The following is an 18,712-nucleotide window of genomic DNA, read 5'->3' on the forward strand; positions in this document are numbered from 1 at the left end:
ATTAAAAGAAAACACCAATTTATATGTCACTCGTGAACGAAATAACATAACAATGAAAAAAGAAAATACCAGCATTGTAGTGGCAACCTCCAGAAACACATGGTAGTCCTGCCCCACAAAGTAAGTCCCAACCTGAACCAACTCATAAAATACAATTACAAAGAAATCAGATAGATTTGAGTATTTTACAAAAGCAAGAGAGAATGAAAAGGTTCAGAACAGGGGAAACACCAATTTCAATGAAATTAATGTCAAAAGGTGAGGACTTGGATCTCTAATGGCAGCAGTTAGATAAGAAGGGAACCTAAAGGCAAGGGCACTTAGTTAAACTTGGCGGTGAAGGGTTCTTTATGATGCGGCTAATGTTGTCCATAGGGAGGTACCTTGGATGTTGGAGCGAGAGTTGTGGTTGGTGCTCTCATGGCTACCACCGCCTGGAACTAACTGAGAAAGGAAGAAATGAAAAACAATGGTGAAATTGAAGAAACAACAAAACCCTACTCCTTAAAGAACTTACCTTGAAAGAGGGAAACTCTGTCGCAGTCATCTCGATGTCTAAGTTATGATTGAAGCTCTCCCATGATGGTGGGGGAAGCCAATTATTGATATTTAATAGTATGTTAATTTCGTCTTATAATTTAACAAAATTGCCAAAATTTATAACATAAGAAAAATTATTGACTTTATAATTTCCTCATTACTGTTTTGAAGGATATTTTATTAATATTTAATAATTATTTTCTAATATTGTTGTGTAAATTAGTGTTAATAGATAAGTTTTTACTGTTGCAATTATCAATAACTAATTTTGGATTAATTTTAATATTTAATAAATTCGTAACTAAATTATTTAATAATATTATTAATTAGTATATTTTTCAAATATTAAAATCAAGAAATTATTAGCAATAAAATATTTCAAATATTTACTTTTATAGAATTCATATTTAATTTTTTCTAATACTGTTATATAAATTATTGTTAATAAATAAGGTTTTATTGGTGCAATTATCAATAGCTAATTTTGGATTAATTTTAATTTTTAATAAATTTATAACTAAATTATTTAGTATTATTATTAATCAGTATAGTTAAAATTTTAAAATATAAGAAATTAATTTTGCTAGGGTTGGTTCCAGGGCTTTTAATCATATATATATTTTTTTAGGGTAAACTACACTCCCCCCTCAAGGTTTAGTAGAATGACACACACCCAATTTTTATCCAAAATACAAACCCCACCTCATTTTTGTGACAGAACTTAGTGACGGAAAAACATTTGACGCGTATAATAAGTTATAATTTCAAATATTGATCAATGATTAAAAACCTTAATTTAATATAGCTCACTTATATTTTTTTTTCGAAAGCAAAAGATTTTATATTATATACAACTAATGTCAATATCATTAAAAAGTATATATTACAAAAAATTAATAATTCAAAATTAATACTATTAAAAATGTAAATTTTATAAAGTTCATATTTTTATAAATTTTATTTAAATTCCTTTTCAAAAAAAATAAATTTTATTTAAATTTATTATTGAATTTAAAGTGTCAAACAATATTAATTTTTATTATTTAAATTATTATGAATAGAATTCTTATTTTTGTCTTCGACTTTCGTGTAAACTCAATAAGAAAACTTTGGCAATCCTTCTAATAAATGACTTTTTTGAGATTTAAGCTTTTCTCATCACCCATATGAAGATTTAACATAACTTGTCTACCACTAGACTTGATTTAAACTTGAATTCTGATTTCTGAGTTCAAAAAAAACTTGAATTCTGATTTCTGATGACCCACATGAAGATTATACCAATTAGGATTAAGATAAGACAAGTTATGTATAATTGCAATTTACACCCTACGCAAAACTGGGATGGTAGACATTGGTAGTTGGTGTTGGGGTGAAAATATAGCCAGTAATATTTTCTAGATTATATAGCGATTTCTTTCAGTGAGTTATTTTTGTACCATTTTATGTCGAAAATATGTTAGATTTATGCATCGTACATATTATTTAATAATTAATATAATCTATTGAAATTATTGATTAACATTTGAAATTATAAATGAATATTTAAACTTTCAGTAGTATTAAAATATACGTTTTATATTTTATAATTACTCTTTAATAAATTATAGTTATATTAATTATAATTTTTAACAATTATAATTTTGTAAAATTATTAATTTTAGTAATTATTTTTTCTAATTTTTATAAATAAAATTTAATTATATTAACATTAGTAAAATATAATCCAATAGAATTAAATTGAAACTTTCAGTAGAATTAAAATATACGTTTTATATTTTATGATTACTTTATAATAAATTATAGTTATATTAATTATAACTTTTCACGGTTATAATTTTATAAAATTAATAATTTTAGTAATTATTTTTCTAATTTTAAATAAATTAAATTTAATTATATTAACATTAGTAAAATATAATCCAACAGAATAAAATTTAATTATATTAACAAAGATCGTATGTGTAATTTTTCAGCAAAGAATTATAATGCACAAGAATTGAGATGATATATAAGTGTGATGCTCGGACAGAATAGAATGCAAATATGTAAATATAATTACTTAGCTTGCATAAGTTTTCTAAATATAATCTAATTTTCCAAATACAGAAAAAACTGAATACATTACAAAAATGCTAAAAGCCTATATCATTTAAAGCAGTATTTGCCTAAGTTTTCTAAATCTAATTTGCCAAATATAGAAAAAACTGAATACATTACAAAAATGCTAAAACCCTATGTCATTTTTAGCATTATTTGGAAAAACCTTCAAAAGCTTTAACATTTACATCGTTCACATATTTAACAGTTTGGGTAACATATCAGCAACCTCATACCATGCGCCTTCTAAATGTGCAAATAAAAAGAGATATTTCAAGACCAAGAACCCAATATGCAAAATGCAAAATTAATACTCGATTTCAATAATTACTTTATAATGCACAAGAATTGAGATGGTCATGGTTGTGGACAGAATAGAATGCACATATGTAAATAACTAAATATAGTTACTTGCATAGTTAGTTTTCTAAATCTAATTTTCCAAATAAAGAAAAAACTGAATGCATTATATTAATTACAAAAATGCTAAAAGCCTATATCATTTAAAGCATTCTTTGCCTAAGTTTTCTAAATCTAATTTGCCAAATATAGAAAAAACTGAATACATTACAAAAATGCTAAAACCCTATATCATTTAAAGCATTATTTGGAAAAGCCTTCAAAAGCTTTACATTTACATCGTTCACATATTTTAAAGTTTGAATAACATATCAGCATCCTCATACCATGCGCAAATTTGCAAATAAAAAGAGATATTTCAAGAACCCAAAATGCAAATTTTTTAATATTAATACTCGATTTCAATAATTACTTTATATGTCTAACGACCAAATAGTTTTACCAGTTCCAGTTGCGCTGCAGGAATTGTAGTGTCGTTCTTATCTGATTGTTATTAAATGCTGAAAGCACAACATTCTCAGCGGGCGACTTACTGGGACTCTATATAAGGTTGCAACTTGCAAGTACATTATTTTTATCTCCATTCTCATTCTCCAGTAAAATAGACCTGGGAGTATCCTCATAGAAAGGGTTTGCGGCAATTCAAATACCATAGCCATGGCATTTAGCACTGACAAGTTTAGCGTATTGCCTCATTCTTTGCTCTCCACCATTGTTTCTTTGATACCGTTTAAAGAAGCGGTAAGAACTTCTATCCTCTCTAAAAGTTGGGTAGACATTTTTAAGTCTACATCAAACATAGAATTTGATGAATTGTCTTTCGTCAAAGGAGGTCAAACTTATCGTATCAGGCAAGTCCAACGAAAGACTTTTCTTGAGTTCATGGAACTTTGGATTGCTAACCATACAGGAAGTATCGTGAATAAGTTCTCTTTGAGATTTTCAATGCCTAAAAAGCTAAAAAGGTCGTGAGAAAATGCATTGCTTTCGCCATAAAACACAAGGTAAAGGAGTTGGAGTTGGAATTTTGTGATCCAAATTTGGATTGTTATATTACTACTAATTATATTAATCATGATGCCTCGTTTGAATTGCCAACAAATGTTTATGGTCATACAGGCCTCGAATCTTTGAAGTTGTTTTCATGCAGCTTTGTTGAGACTGAGTTTCTTAACTTTCATGTGCTCAAAGAAATTTCTTTGGGTTGGATGGAAGTGAAACTCACTACTATTAAGACATTGTTGTCAAATTGTGAGGCGCTTGAGAGTTTAATTCTAAAGAGGTGCTGGAATTCAGATGACTTTGATTTACGAGAGGAGAGCCTAAGGTTGAGAAAGTTGATTTTGGACAGATGCATGTTTGGATCTAATAGTCGTTATTTTATAGTCAACGCTCCAAACTTAAGATATTTCTATTATTCCGGGTTGAATGATAACTTTTTGGTCATGGATATACATTCTCCTATGATGGAAGAGGAAGTTCTTGACTTCTGCATTGAGTTTGAAGGACATGCTTTATTTCTCTACAAACTCGTGGAAGATATCTCTAGCGGTAGTACTTTAACTGTTTGCAATTACTTCCTTCAGGTATGTTTTATCCTTTTTTTTGTTATATAGTTGCTTTTCAGTTTGGTTTTACTGAAGAATGTTTGTACTTTTGTGTTAGTACTTCTGTTCGGCTATACCCCAGTTTACCATTTTGTATTAATTTGATATGTAAAGGTTGTTCCCACTGGAGGCTGCCTGCTCCGGATGCCACATAGGTCAAATGTGAGCAGTTTGATAATAAATACCTCTTTGGATCAAAATGAGTTTTTAGGAATCACATTCTTACTTAATAGTTGCTCTGAATTAGAGCGTCTCACTATTAAATTGGGCCTCCCAAAAAAATATTTGGTGAGTATTATATCCATAGAATATATAGTTTTCCCTATATATATGTATATCTATGTCGAGAAAGAACAAGAAAAAACAATGAAAAATGGGTGGAAAAAACAGTGTGTTTTATCTCTTTAGGTCTCATCTCTTTATGTGTTTTAGTAGCTAACTTTTTATTGTTCATGTTGTAGGATTGTGAATTACCTGACAACTTTAACCTCAAGAGATTCTGGACTGATCACGCAAGGGCTTATAATTGCATGCTATATACTCTTAGAGAGGTGGAGATTAAGGACTTCAAAGGGTCAATGAATGAGATTCGTGTGATTACCTATTTCATCACCATTGGAAGAGTCTTAAGAAAGATGACTATTTACATATCGAAGGATGATGTTACCAATCAAGAATGGAGCATGGATTCTTACTGGCGTGACATGATAGAAAAGCTAAGATCTCAAAGGGCTTCAAGAGATTTAGAGATTTCAATTTATTAGTATTTTAAAATTTTGGAGAATTTAAAATGCTAGATATTTTATTGAATTAATTAAATTTCTTGGATTTATAATTTTTCTTGTTTGGAAACAATAATTTAATGACTTAAATAAGCTTTAGATCCCTGAAATTGTAAAGAGAATTAAAATCAGTCCCTGTCAAATTTTTGCATGAAATGTTGTCCCTAGAATTTTTTTTAATCAAATTAAGTCCTTTGGACCAATTTTGACCAGTCAACAACCTAGTGGCGAGCCTAGTCAGCTGAGGGAGGCCACGTTGATTTTTTTCACATCAGTATTAGTCCCTATAAAATATTTAAATCATAATCCAGTCCCTCCTCTTCCACCACCATCTTCTTCTTCTTCCACCTTCATCTTCTTCCTCTTTCTCCTTCATCTCTCCATAACTCAAACTCAGAATATTTCCAGAAATAGCAAACAAAAACAAAATTTTTATATGAATTTTTTTTTTCTTAGACTTTTCTTGGCTGTGCATTCAAAATTATGATATTTTAAAATATTTTAAGATAAGCAAACACCAGTTAAGGTGCCAACTAGTTAGTCCAAGATAAAACAAAAGAAAGCTCCTTCAGATCACTTGAATCTCTACCAATTGCTGTAAGATAGATGTATTTGGAGATCAATATGTCGAAAATATAGACAAGCTCGTCTGGATACTAAGGAAATCTTGAGCTCTAAAAATATAAACCTGCAAAAAAGTTGGAGGAAAAAGCTCATAAAACAAAGAAAATGACATATCAAACAAGTTCACAATTGAAGACATAGGGAATTCACAAAATCAGATGATTGCACAAGAGAGCAAAAGACCATTGCAGAACAAAATAACATACACAAAAATCGTTGAATACTAAGGTAGAAGCTGCAATTCAGGCCCCACCTCCAGCTTTACCAACAATAGCTGATGACGGATTGGAAAACCTGGTAACAGAGAGCAGATCGTGAATCAATTGAATTAATTAGCTCTATGCAAACTCAGATTATAAATCAATAGAATGCACAACCAATATTTCTAGAAATATTTTGGGTTTGAGGTATGGAGAGATGAAAGAGGAAGAAGATGAAGGTGGAAGAGGAAGAAGATGGTGGTGGAAGATGAGGGACTAAATTATTATTTAAAAATTTTATAGGGACTAAAACTGATGTGAAAAAGTCCACTTGAAGCTTTACAAAGGACGTTATAGGGACTAAGTTCGCCACTGAGCTGTTGACCGGTCAAAATTGGCCCAAAGGACAATTTGATTAAAAAAAGATTTTCAGGGATAACATTTCTTGCAAAAAAATTTCAAGGACTGATTTTGGTTCCCTTTACAATTTTAAGGACCTAAAGCTTATTTACGCCTAATTTAATTTATTCATTGAAGGACTTTTTTTTATAGGAAAATGTTAGTTGTTAGAAATGTTAGTAAATTAATCTCACCCTTCATCCCACCTAACCCTTATGTCCCTAACTCTTACCACTTGAGCTATCCTTCAGGGACTCATTTGAAGAATTTATTAGTTTTATAATATTTCACACGTTAAGTACTATCCAAATTGTCAAGGTGCTGCTTACTCTGAGCTCAGCCTCAACCGACCGACTAGCAAAATTTTGATCGATCCTCCTCATGTGTAGAACCCATATTCATATTTATTCTTCCCTTGTTTAAAAAACTTCTTTCTTTTCTTTCCTAAATTAATACATTTTTTTCCTTTGGCCACCGGTCTCCACGGGGAAAAAGGGTCCCACATGACTAATCTGGCTCGGGATACGGTAGTGATGTCTCTGACTACAAATATATTATTTTTGAAGGGGATCGAACCCGTGCCAGAAACCTAGGCGAAATTCCTTAAGGAAATGCACATTCACCACTCACCACTTATGTCACCCCTTGTGGTTAATTAATATATTTTATGGAATAATCTATATCTATACTATATCTATCTATACTATATATAAAGGAAGAGTTTTTGTAGCCTGGAGGGCAAGTTTGTAATTCAATATTCCATTACACTGCAATTTAATTTTCTGTATGGGTATTTTTGTAAAGTTAAACATTATCTTCCAAAGATGCAATCTCAACCGTTTATTCTTCTACAATCACATTTTCTCTCACCACATTCGACAACCTTTCGTATTTTCAATCGGTCCGTTTCTGGAAAACTGAAAAGGAAAAGAGAGAGGCACTAGGAGGAGAAATTAATTGTGAAGCCTTACCCTCTATCTATTTTGTCCATTCGGTTTGGTTGGATTCCTTCTCCGCTCTTTCTTAGAAATAATGTTAAAAATCAGAATCTCAGTCAATGGTTAAGGGTGAGCAGAACCGGAACATAGCACGAGCGAGGCGAGGCAGAGCACGAATGAGGCGAAGCAGTTGAGATTGAAGGCGGATTTCAATCTTCTAGGCTTTAGTTTGCTTCTTGCAGGCGGTGGTGGAGCGACCTGCGATCTACCAGCTTCTCATTTTCTTAAGTTTTGGTCTTTTCTTTTCTTTCATCTTTCTGAGCTTTGTGAGTCTCTGATTGTTGTTTTTTAGGGGGTTCTTTGCTTCTTGCAGAAATTGGTGGAATGATATGGGGTTTAGGGCTTCTGCTGCTCTTTCGATCATCAGAATTTGGTCTGGACAGTCTTCCTTCCAAGGTTCTCTTTCCATGTTTATTGTTTTCGTTTTTCTAATTTCAGCTTTCACCCACTACCATGGCATGTTTTGTTCTCTGTCATCTTTTCTTTCTCTCTATGTTTTTATTGTGTTAATTTGATTTTTTATGTTTCATGTTTTTGATTTGTTTGAGAAGTTATTTATGTCAGTATTATGAATATGAGGTCTCACTAAGCAAATAGAGTTGGAAAGTGTTGAATAGGGTTTTCAGTAGTTTAGAGGAAGAGAGATATATGATGAATAACCTAAAATTGATTTTTTGAACTGCGGCTCTTCCAACGGTGGACTGACATTGTTATTCCTGATTTCAGCTATTGAGAAGTATATGGTTTCTTTTTTCAATTTCAGGTTTTTGAAGTCTCCGTTTTTCCTTTGCACTTTATTTTCTATAGTTTTCATTGTGCTGAGCCTGTTTTGGAAAACTTCTTTTGGTTGTTATGGATCTTAGGGTTCTTTTTATTTTTGTCATGTTTTCCTTTTCATTCAGCCTTTTGTTTCTTCACTTTTGATATTCACCACCATTAATGTTTCTTTTTTGTTTTTGTCTTTGGTCACAGTTGATTTAGGATCACTTGATACCCTTCCTCTTCTGCATTCTCTACTTCTGGGTTCTCTGAAATTAGGTTTTGTTCGCTTCCAATAATCAGGCATGCTGAAAGGGAACCAATGAAAACCTTTACATGTGCGCAACTTCAGAGAGAATGATTCCCGCGGAGCACCCAATTCGCTCAGAACAACCTGAAGGTAAGGTTTTCTTTTCTTTGATTTGTTTATATCTTGGTTATGAACGTGATTTTGTTTTCTCCGTTCTTTAGAATCTGACATAAAACATGGGTTTCAACCAAGATTTTGAGAGTGAGGGCCGTGGAGATGAAGCCTGAATTGGAGAGATTTGGGGGTTTCTTCTTAGAGTGGAGGTTTACTTCTCTCTTCCTAAAATTTCTACTCAAACGATTTTGAATTTTTTTTCCAGTGTTCAACGCTCAATTTTGTAGGGATGGCTTGAAGATGGAGTTGGAGGAGGCTAAGGCGGTGGCGGAAGGGTACTGCACAAGAAGAGTTACAACTATGATTTCAAGGGATAGGGCATGGAGAAAAAGTATGCCAAGATTTTTTTACCTCTGTGTAACATGCTTATTTACCTTAATCCAATTGATATGAACTGTCTGCTTACATGTAGGCAGGGTTGCAAGATGAGCAGCAAGAGTAGGATCTAGCGAATGTTAATCATATTGAGGCTGAACCACTAAATTTAAATTTAAAAGTGGAAGGAAGTTTTGAGACATGTGAGGATTCAACTGAAGTAGGTTTATTTTTCCTTTTGGCAGTTGTTGGTTGTTGTGATTAAATATTATGCATTAGCTTGGGGTTTAATTAGACTTATTTGAAATGACCTCTGTTTCATATGTAAAGTTGTGCATTCAGTAAGAATGAATTCTTCTCACTTTAAATTTGAACTTGCCTTCAAAATGTATAATAGTTACAAGATACGAGGACTGGGGACCCCTGAGCTCCAAATTGTCATAGATATGGAATTGTTTGTATCTAATAGTTAGAAATTCATGGTTGTACACCTTGGAAAAAAGATGTCCATGACAATGCAAGATCATGACTATCATTGTTTAATTGTCAGCATCATGGAGGCAGAGAAGCTATTTCTGATGCCGGGGAGGGATGGAGGGTTCCAAAATTTTTGTCCCAGGATCCCAGTTAAAGAAATGGGATTTAGGTAACATACTTATTCATGTGATTAGTTTCAGTTCCATATTATGCTATTTTTCCTTTTTACTAGAACTTTATAAGTCTGCCAGTTGCAATGATGTTATTAGTCAATAGTTTTTTGTCCCATTGGCTTAAGGTATCTGTATAAATTGGTTGTTCTTGAGCTTCAGATAAAGAAACATTGAATGGTATCTTGAGTTGAAATCTTATTTATTTACTTATATGAAGATTCTTTTTTCTAAACTATGAATCAATTTTATACAACTTGGTGCTCAAAGTTCCCATATGAGGATGACTACCGTAAATCATGGTTATACTTGGATGTCATTGGACCCTAAGAATGCTTTGGATGCTTCCATTGTTGTAGAAGCTCATTATACATATATCTTTAAGAATAAAGAAAATCAGTTTTTTTCTCTTTTCCTTTAAAAATTGTATTAATATTAATCAGGCTTCTGTTTTGAAAGTAGAAAAAATTTGAGCTTGAGCTTGATTTCCTGTTATAATTGTTTATGAGGATCTTGGCTTTCACTGTCGTGTGTTAATTATTGTTGATTTGAGATTAGACTATTGCTACAGTTCCCATAGCAAGTATGCAAGATTTTGTGAGTTTGCAGGCTTGGGGTGAAGCAGCTAAGATATGGATGATGGTGAGTGAGTGTTTTCTTGGTTGCACTTTTTAAATTATTTCCCTTGCTTTTTATACTTTCTAGAGTATTTTGTTTAGTGAGTTTTCAGTTTTATCAATGTGTACTTACTTTCTATAATGATAGAATTACCACAGCCAGTATTAAATTTAGGTACTATTGGAAACTAAGTGAGGATTCACTTCACTCATATAAAATTTTCTTGCTGATTTCAGCACCCAAAAGAGGTGAGATTGTAAGATAGATTGATGATGCACTAAGGGTCAAATTGGACCGGTTCATCGAATTTACACCGCATCTGCCTCCTTTGCAAAGCTGATGCTCGCCTCTTCCGCCTTCTCTTCACCGGGAAATTAATCTCTCCCTGCCATTATGTGTTGGTTTTTAGTTAAAATAGGGGAGTTAGTGCATGGGTATATGTTCTATTTTGGTGTAAATGTGAAATCTTCAGGGCATGTTTTGTTGTTGTTGTTTATGATTCAGCGGGAGTGTCCTCTGTTGTTGTTATTGTTCATTGCATGAGACATGAACTGAAAAGAAACTTGGAACAACTCATGGCATTTTTTGTGTTTTTGCACTGTATGGTACTAATAAAGCTTTGCTTCAGTTTATGATGACAGGAGTGGGTAAGGGAAAGGCCTAAGCTAGGTGGTACAACTCCTATTGAAGACGATGAAAAGGGGGGAAGAGAAGGAAGAGGAAGAAGAAGAGGATGAGAAGTAGGACACCAATAGTGTCGTAAATGACTTTATTTGCTTCTTCAACTATCTTGATATGTTTCCAAGTGTTGCTCGCTATACCTAATTTAAGGGTATGCTATGAACATCATGCTATTGCATCAGAAAGTTTGAGCTTTCTTAGTTTGTCTAGCCACCATTGCAATGTATGCTCTTATATTCAATATTAATTGGGTTATTCATGATGAATGGACATCTTTTAAGAGTGGTTTTTTTTTTTTTATAAATTGAAAGGGAGACTTTATTATACCTTGATTAATTAGTTGGATAGATGGTAAGTTAGTTTGTGGTTATTATAAGGATAGAGTGGTTCAATTAACTTGATGGTTGAAGAAAAAATATACTTTTTTTTTGCATCGTTGGAAACAAAAAAAGTATACCCTAATAAAATTTTAGTATTATTTTATTGGTCTGGATTCTTAATTTTTTTCAAATAATCTTCCAGGTTTCTTTATTTTTTTACTCTTATTTGCAGTTATTTAAATAATTTTATGGGTAAAATATATCTTAAAATAATACATATTTAATGATTAAATATATGAGTGTATAATATACCATAGGAAGGAAAATATGCTACATGGAGAAAATTAAAAACATGTTATGTAATTGAGCATTAATATCAGAATAATTCAGAGAAAAGTTCTATGTTAATTTAATACTTTTATTTGGTGTATTAAATTGATATCGCAATTTCGACTAGGATGTGGTGAAGGAAAAATATCTCTCCAAGAGTGTCACTCCTAAGGTTCGTTCTCTTGAACTAGAGTTTTAACCAATCACTTATTACAACTGGGATCGACACTCATTGAGTTGATTTAATACTTCTTAATTTATTTCAATAATTCATGTATACATATTCATCACGGGAAAAGAAAAACTTTTATATTTTTGTTTTTCTTTATCTAAAATTAATTTTTTCTTTTATTTCATAAATTATCGTTTAATAAAAATAACACAAAATTTACGTGATAACAAATATGAATACCCCCGTGCATCGCACGGGTCAAAAGTACTAGTAGGACATAAATGAGAACTTCCTTAGAAGAAAAATATCAAGAGAAATAATTTTATTGAATGATTTACAGAATAATTAATTAAGTAATTTGAATTTTTGTTGTTTTTTTGACAGTTTTCCAATGTATAAAATAAAAATCTGAATTTTATTTTTAACAACTTTTTTTGACAACAAAAAATTTAATTTGTTGATGAGAAAACTACTTGAGAACAACCTTCTCATGAAATAGAGGAGCACCAAACAAATCAAGTTACCACAAGGAAGGTCAAACTAAAAGAAAGTGTATCATTAAAACCTTATTGAAAAAAAAACCTATTTGAGATAATAAAATCAAGTGAAGGAAAAAAGAATACATTATTCCCTAAGTGAGCGTTTTACCGATACCTCCCAAAAATCTCCTCCATGAACCCACAAGAAAAACAAACAAAACCCCCAAGCTGGTGCCAAAGCCAATATACATTATAATTTTCCAACAAGGCCTTAAAACCCTAAGTAGTTCTTCTATCAATCATGTGCGTAGGTAGGGTTCTCCATTCTGATTGGTATATTATCATGAAAAACGAAAGCCAAGTGATTCATTGAAGCGACGAGACCTTGAAAGTTGTTCAAGTGTCAGTAGCGGGACGTTCTGTCAATCGGGGAAGGTTTTTTGTGACAACACCTGGAGATATCAGAAGTGAGAATGCTCCAAGCCCACGATACCAGCTAGCAGCTTTGCCTCCATAGTGCACCAGCTATTTGATCCAGTACAAAACCATGACCCTCTTACAAAATTAATCAACAACCACAACAGTCCCATTTTATAGATGTGGGCCAACTCTTGGAAATAAAGTTAAACAAATAAGTTACAGTTATTATTATTTACTTTGACCAAAACAAAAAAAAACAGTTATTATATTTACAGTTATTAGAAATGACACTTCTATAAAGTCAGAAAATAAAACACTCTAACTACTAGAAAGATTAAAGAAGCTCATGGAAAACATATAAACCAATAGAGATATTATCAGTTTCATTAGCTAAAAGATCAACAACTTGGTTTGTTTCACGAAGCACATGAAAAAAATCCAATCCTCTGGATCTAAGAGAGAGTACTGCCATAAGGATGGTTTCCATTGCTAGAAGAAAGTAAACTAAATCCACAACTGTAGTAGAATCACTCACTGTAACAACATTTCTATACCTAAGATCTCAAGCAATCGCCAAAACTACCAAAATACGTCATAGCTCTGTCAATAAAGCATTTGTTGAACTCAAAGTTTTGCCAGAACCAACCAACCACCTCCCTGAGTTATCCCTACACGTCATTGTAAGTGTACTAAGTCGATTAGAGAATACTTCGGTGCATTGCCCTATATCACCCTAAATTTCATGTAAGAAAAAGCACACGGTAAACGCACTAGAATAGAAAAATGAAAATGGTAAAAAGTTGGAACCATCAAAATTTTACAATCAGAAGAAATTAATCATAATCCATAAAGAATCTCATCTCACTAACAAACCGGGAAAAAGTAAAAACTCATTTTTTTTGTTTTTGGACAAATGTAAAAACACATATCAATCATGGACTATAAAAATTAGACATCACATTTGGGCTTTGGCCCACTCAACTCCTTTTTTCTGGTTAAAGAAAAGGAAAAAGTTGGGTGCGTGGGTGGGTCAATAAAGCATAACGGGTCGGGTCACAATTTGATTTGATCTTCCTCTCCTATATGTAAAACCCTAGACTCACTCTCTCAACACAAGTAGCAGAAGAAGAAAGGGTTAGGGTTCTTCTTCTTCTTCATTCCAACGAGAGTGTGAGTTCAGTTCACACCAGAAACCGCCACAATGTCGATGTCAAAGAGTTCGAAGATGCTCCAATACATCAACTACCGCATGCGCGTCACCATCCAAGACGGTCGTCAACTCGTCGGAAAATTCATGGCCTTCGACCGCCACATGAATCTCGTCCTCGGTGACTGCGAGGAGTTTCGCAAGCTTCCTCCGGCCAAGGGCAAGAAGCCCTCCGACGCCGACCGCGAAGATCGCCGCACCCTCGGCCTCGTTCTCCTCCGCGGTGAGGAGGTTGTTTCCATGACCGTTGAGGGTCCGCCTCCGCCGGAGGAGTCACGCTCCAAGGCTGTTAACGCCGCCGCGCTCGGCGGCCCTGGGATTGGTCGCGCTGCTGGTAGGGGGATTCCTGCTGCTCCTGTTATTCAGGCTCAGCCTGGGTTAGCGGGTCCTGTTCGTGGTGTTGGTGGTCCTGCTCCTGGTATGATGCAGCCGCAGATCTCGCGCCCGCCGCAGTTGTCGGCGCCACCTGTGTCGTATCCTCCTAATGCGCCTGGGATGAGGCCGCCTGGGCAGATGCCGGGGTATCCTGGACAGGGTCCTCCGCAGATGGGTAGGGGTCCGCCGCAGCCTATGCCGCCTGGGCAGTTTGCTCCTAGACCTGGTGGTCCGCCACCGCAGTATGGGGTTCCGCCGCAGTTTGGGCAGAGACCAATGGGGCCACCTCCGCCTGGGCAGATGATGAGGGGACCTCCACCTCCTCCTCGCCCTGGAATGCCAGGACCTCCACCTCCTCGCCCTGGGATGCCACCTCCCCCTGGCGGTGCTCCTGTTTATGCTCCACCTCGTCCTGGCATGCCCCCTCCGCCAAACTCTCAGAATCAACAACAACAGTGATCGTGGAATGGATTGGTAATTTTGTCTCTGCTGTTTTACTCATTGTTCTTTTCCAATGTTCTATGCATATCTAGAATTCTGTATATTTGCCTGTGTTGGGGATTGGTCGTAAATTCTGAGTTGAAATAAGGGAAAATGCAATTATGTCTGTGGTTATTCATGTCAATAAGTTCAAAGATAATTAAAATAGGGTTAAGCAAATGAAGCAATGAGTGGAAGATGTGATATATGATGATGTGATAGTACTACATTGATAGATAGAAGAGTAGGTTTATGTAGGGTGTGGACACTGTTGATTGTTTGAAAATCAGTGTTGAAAACATTTAGTCGTATCGGTTAAGTTTCATAGTTATTGGTTGTGGCTGAAGAGAGTTGCAATCCTTGTTGTTATAGGTTAGGGGTTTAGACACTGTTGAGTGTTTAGTCGTATCGGTTTAGTTTCATAGTTGTTGGTTGTGGCTGAAGAGAGTAGCAATCCTGGTTGTTATAGGTTAGGAGTTTCCAAAACTCAACTATCCCACGAGGTGCGTCTGTAGTTCTGCACACTTAGCTAGAATTAGAAAAAACATCAGCAAACTAAAACTTTCCTCTGAGATCTAGTTCGAGAGTATAAAATGAGAACACCAGATCTTTTGAACAATCACAATGTTTGTATTGGTGTGGTTCTTGCTTTAATTTTGATTGGCTGTTGTATATTTCTATTACAAGATAAAGAGGAAATACATATTGGATGAAGTTTTAGGTGATTCTTTTTTAGCAAGAAAAAAATATCTGGTAACTAACTGAATCCAAGTAAATAGGCCTTTTCAATCCTGTTGTAGTTTATGCATCCTTTAAACTAGGGGTGAGCAAGTAAGCCGCACCCGTCTGAACCCGCAGAACCCAACTGGAAAAATAAGCTCTCGGGCGGGTATCAACGGATTTTTGGGCGGTCGGGTGAATAAATTTGGTTTCATTTGACTAACTTCGGGTGGGTTCGGTTGAGTGATAATCAATCCATCAAAGCTCGAACCTGACCGTCTAAATAGGAAAGCATTTATTATTTATGCACACAAGGTATATCATGTGTTCAAAATTCAAACTTTAGACCCTGTGACCTATAATGTGCAGTGCCTTGTCTTGTTACACTAATATAATAGTATTTTTTTATCAAGAAAAAGCTGACTACTCACAAGTTCTATGATAGTCTTTGACTTATAGGCCTGTCAATGCCATCAAGTGACTTCCATGTGAATACAAGTCCACATAGGCAGGGAAACTCCAATATCTATCTCTCTATTTCTGGTCTCTTGAAACAACACCGTAACAATAACAATGTTCTTCGCATAGCAACAATCAAGCTGCGATGCTGGACAGTGATTAGGGTTAACAAAGTGTTGCTCCCATTCGTCCTTCGATGCCTTTGCTGTTTTCGCGTCTGGTCTAGGATTCTGATTTAAGGTTTCTATCGATGCTTTTTCTTTCTTCTAAAAGGGGCTGGAGTTTGGCTCTTTGGCTTTATAAACTTGTGCGTCAGAGGTGAATGCAGCACCCAACACCAAAGTCGAATCAACCTTTTCACTAGTTTTCGCTATCAAGTTTTTACAATGAGTCTTGCGAATCTCTTTGTTTAGGTTGATACAATTTGTTTTCCACCTTTTTTTTGTTGTGATTTGATTTATCGTGTTTTGAAAATTGGAGAATTTTAGGGTTCTTATATCGAGTGGTAATTCAGGCAGCCTACTTGCCATGATTCAATGGCATGAAAGGTGTTTAACTGCTCGTAAATCAAATGCTTTTGCTCTTCAGACTTGCTGAGATTTTCTTTGAAGCTGGTCTAGTAAGCTCTAGTACATTTTTTGAAAACATGTAGCAAGAAAAAGCTGACTACTCACAAGTTCTTTGCTAGTCTATGACTTATAGGCCTGTCAATGCCATCATGTGACTTCCATGTGAAACTCCAATATCTATCTCTCTATTTCTGGTCTCTTGAAACAACACTGTCACAATAGCAATGTTCTTCGCATAGCAACAATGAAGCTACGACGCTGGACAGTGATTAGGGTTGACAAAGTGTCGTCCCAATTGTCCTTCGATGCCTTCGCTGTTTTCGCTTCTGGTCTAGGATTCTGATTTGGGGTTTCTACCTATTCTTTTTCTTTCTTCTAAAAGGGGCTGGAGTTTGGCTCTTTGGCTTTATTAACTTGTGCCTTAGAGATGAATGCAGCACCCAACACCAAAATCCAATCAACCTTTTCACTAGTTTTCACTGTCAAGTTTTTTCAATGAGTCTAGCGAATCTCTTTGTTTAGGTTGATACAATTGTTTTCCCCCTTTTTTTTGTTGTGATTTGATATATCGTGTTTTGAAAATTGGATAATTTTACGGTTCTTATATCGAGTGGTAACTCAGGCAGCCTACTTGATGGTGCTCTAACTACAGGCAGGTTCGGTTGAGAAAAAATCAATCCATCAAAACCCGAACCTGACCGTCTAAATAGGAAAGCAAATATTATTTATGTACACAAGGTATATCATGTGTCAAAATTCAAACTTAAGACCCTGTGACCTATAACATGCAGTGCCGTGTCTTGTTACACTAATATAATAGTATTTTTTTATCAAGAAAAAGCTGACTACTCACAAGTTCTTTGCTAGTCTATGACTTATAGGCCTGTCAATGCCATCATGGGACTTCCATGTTAAACTCCAATATCTATCTCTCTATTTCTGGTCTCTTGAAACAACACTGTAACAATAACAATGTTCTTCACATAGCAACAATGAAGCTGCGATGCTGGACAGTGATTAGGTTTAACAAAGTGTCTTCCCATTCGTCCTTCGATGCCTTCGCTGTTTTCGCGTCTGGTCTAGGATTCTGATTTAGGGTTTCTACCTACTCTTCTTCTTTCTTCTAAAAGGGGCTGGAGTTTGGCTCCTTGGCTTTATTAACTTGTGCCTTAGAGATGAATGCAGCACCCAACACCAAAATCCAATCAACCTTTTCACTAGTTTTCTCTATCAAGTTCTTTCAATGAGTCTAGCGAATCTCTTTGTTTAGGTTGATACAATTGTTTTCCCCCTTTTTATTGCTGTGATTTGATATATCATGATTTGAAAATTGGAGAATTTTATGGTTCTTATATCGAGTGGTAATTCAGGCAGCCTACTTGCCATGATTCAATGGCATGAAAGGTGTTTAACTGCTCGTAAATCAAATGCTTTTGCTCTTCAGACTTGCTGAGATTTTCTTTGAAGCTGGTCTAGTAAGCTCTAGTACATTTTTTTCCTAGACTCTTTTGTGTATTTAATGATTTTTATTTGTTTTTAAATCTGTGAAGCATTTATGTGAAATTCTTCTACTGTTGATTCTAAAGCCAAAATCAATTCTGGAGAGAAGCTTATGTTAGTAGCTTCTAAGAGTCGGAATTGATTTTGAAGTAAAACAAGTTGATCCAAACATGTTACTAGGGCTTAACTAACATCTCATTTTTTGTGTGCTAAACAGAACTTCACATTATGGCAGGTTTCCTCTTGCTGGTGCTCTGAAGATATGGACATTGGACTTGTTTGGCACACTTCATTTAATATGCTGCTTGTACTTCAGTAGTAATTATTGCGTGGAAAATCTCAATCATTCACTTATTAGGGATTTTTTTTTAATATATTGTGATGAGAACGTGTCGTGTTAGAACAGCTTAATGTTTTGGACAAGTTATTGTACTACAACTGAGCACTAGACATATAAATCGGCTTTGTAGATTGTCTGGAAAGAATGCCGGATTTCAAATTCATCGTACTAATTTGTGAGTGTAGGACAGGATCTGTGACCCCTTTTATCTTTTGGGTTATATAGCGTAATTATGACTTGGAATGTTTCTTGAGCAACCATTTTATTCTTCCAGTCATCTTGGGCAT

At 34.6% G+C, this 18,712-nt stretch overlaps 2 protein-coding genes and 2 non-coding genes across 5 annotated transcripts; all 4 read left to right on the forward strand.

Moving 5' to 3' along the window:
- The first annotated feature begins 3,657 nt into the window (after positions 1–3,657).
- LOC130747152 (putative F-box protein At3g29830) lies at positions 3,658–5,371 on the forward strand. The gene is made up of 3 exons (XM_057600033.1): positions 3,658–3,741; positions 3,966–4,586; positions 5,069–5,371. Exons 1-3 carry the CDS (start codon positions 3,658–3,660, stop codon positions 5,369–5,371), a joined length of 1,008 nt encoding a protein of 335 aa, XP_057456016.1.
- Positions 5,372–13,847: 8,476 nt separating this feature from the next.
- LOC130733163 (uncharacterized) lies at positions 13,848–18,668 on the forward strand. 2 transcript variants are annotated; one of them, XM_057585265.1, is made up of 2 exons: positions 13,848–14,831; positions 18,303–18,668. In XM_057585265.1, exon 1 carries the CDS (start codon positions 13,977–13,979, stop codon positions 14,814–14,816), a length of 840 nt encoding a protein of 279 aa, XP_057441248.1. In that variant the 5' UTR covers positions 13,848–13,976; the 3' UTR covers positions 14,817–14,831; positions 18,303–18,668. The 2 variants fall into 2 exon arrangements, with proteins under 2 accessions (XP_057441248.1, XP_057441249.1); XM_057585266.1 differs by having other exon boundaries at positions 18,321–18,668.
- On the forward strand, positions 16,529–16,652 carry LOC130734932 (small nucleolar RNA snoR77). The gene has a single exon (XR_009018266.1). It is a non-coding gene; the product is annotated as a small nucleolar RNA snoR77 (small nucleolar RNA).
- Positions 17,954–18,077, forward strand: LOC130734934 (small nucleolar RNA snoR77). The gene has a single exon (XR_009018268.1). It is a non-coding gene; the product is annotated as a small nucleolar RNA snoR77 (small nucleolar RNA).
- Positions 18,669–18,712: the final 44 nt, after the last annotated feature.

This window comes from Lotus japonicus, chromosome 1, assembly GCF_012489685.1.
Source record: "Lotus japonicus ecotype B-129 chromosome 1, LjGifu_v1.2".
Taxonomy (NCBI): Eukaryota; Viridiplantae; Streptophyta; class Magnoliopsida; order Fabales; family Fabaceae; genus Lotus; species Lotus japonicus.

Coding starts and splice junctions, on each gene's coding strand:
- LOC130747152 (XM_057600033.1), top strand. CDS start 3,658: ATGGCATTTAGCACTGACAAGTTTAGCGTATTGCCTCATTCTTTGCTC. Junction 3,742..3,965: donor TGATACCGTTTAAAGAAGCG/GTAAGAACTTCT, acceptor AAAGCTAAAAAG/GTCGTGAGAAAATGCATTGC. Junction 4,587..5,068: donor TTTGCAATTACTTCCTTCAG/GTATGTTTTATC, acceptor TTCATGTTGTAG/GATTGTGAATTACCTGACAA.
- LOC130733163 (XM_057585265.1), top strand. CDS start 13,977: ATGTCGATGTCAAAGAGTTCGAAGATGCTCCAATACATCAACTACCGC.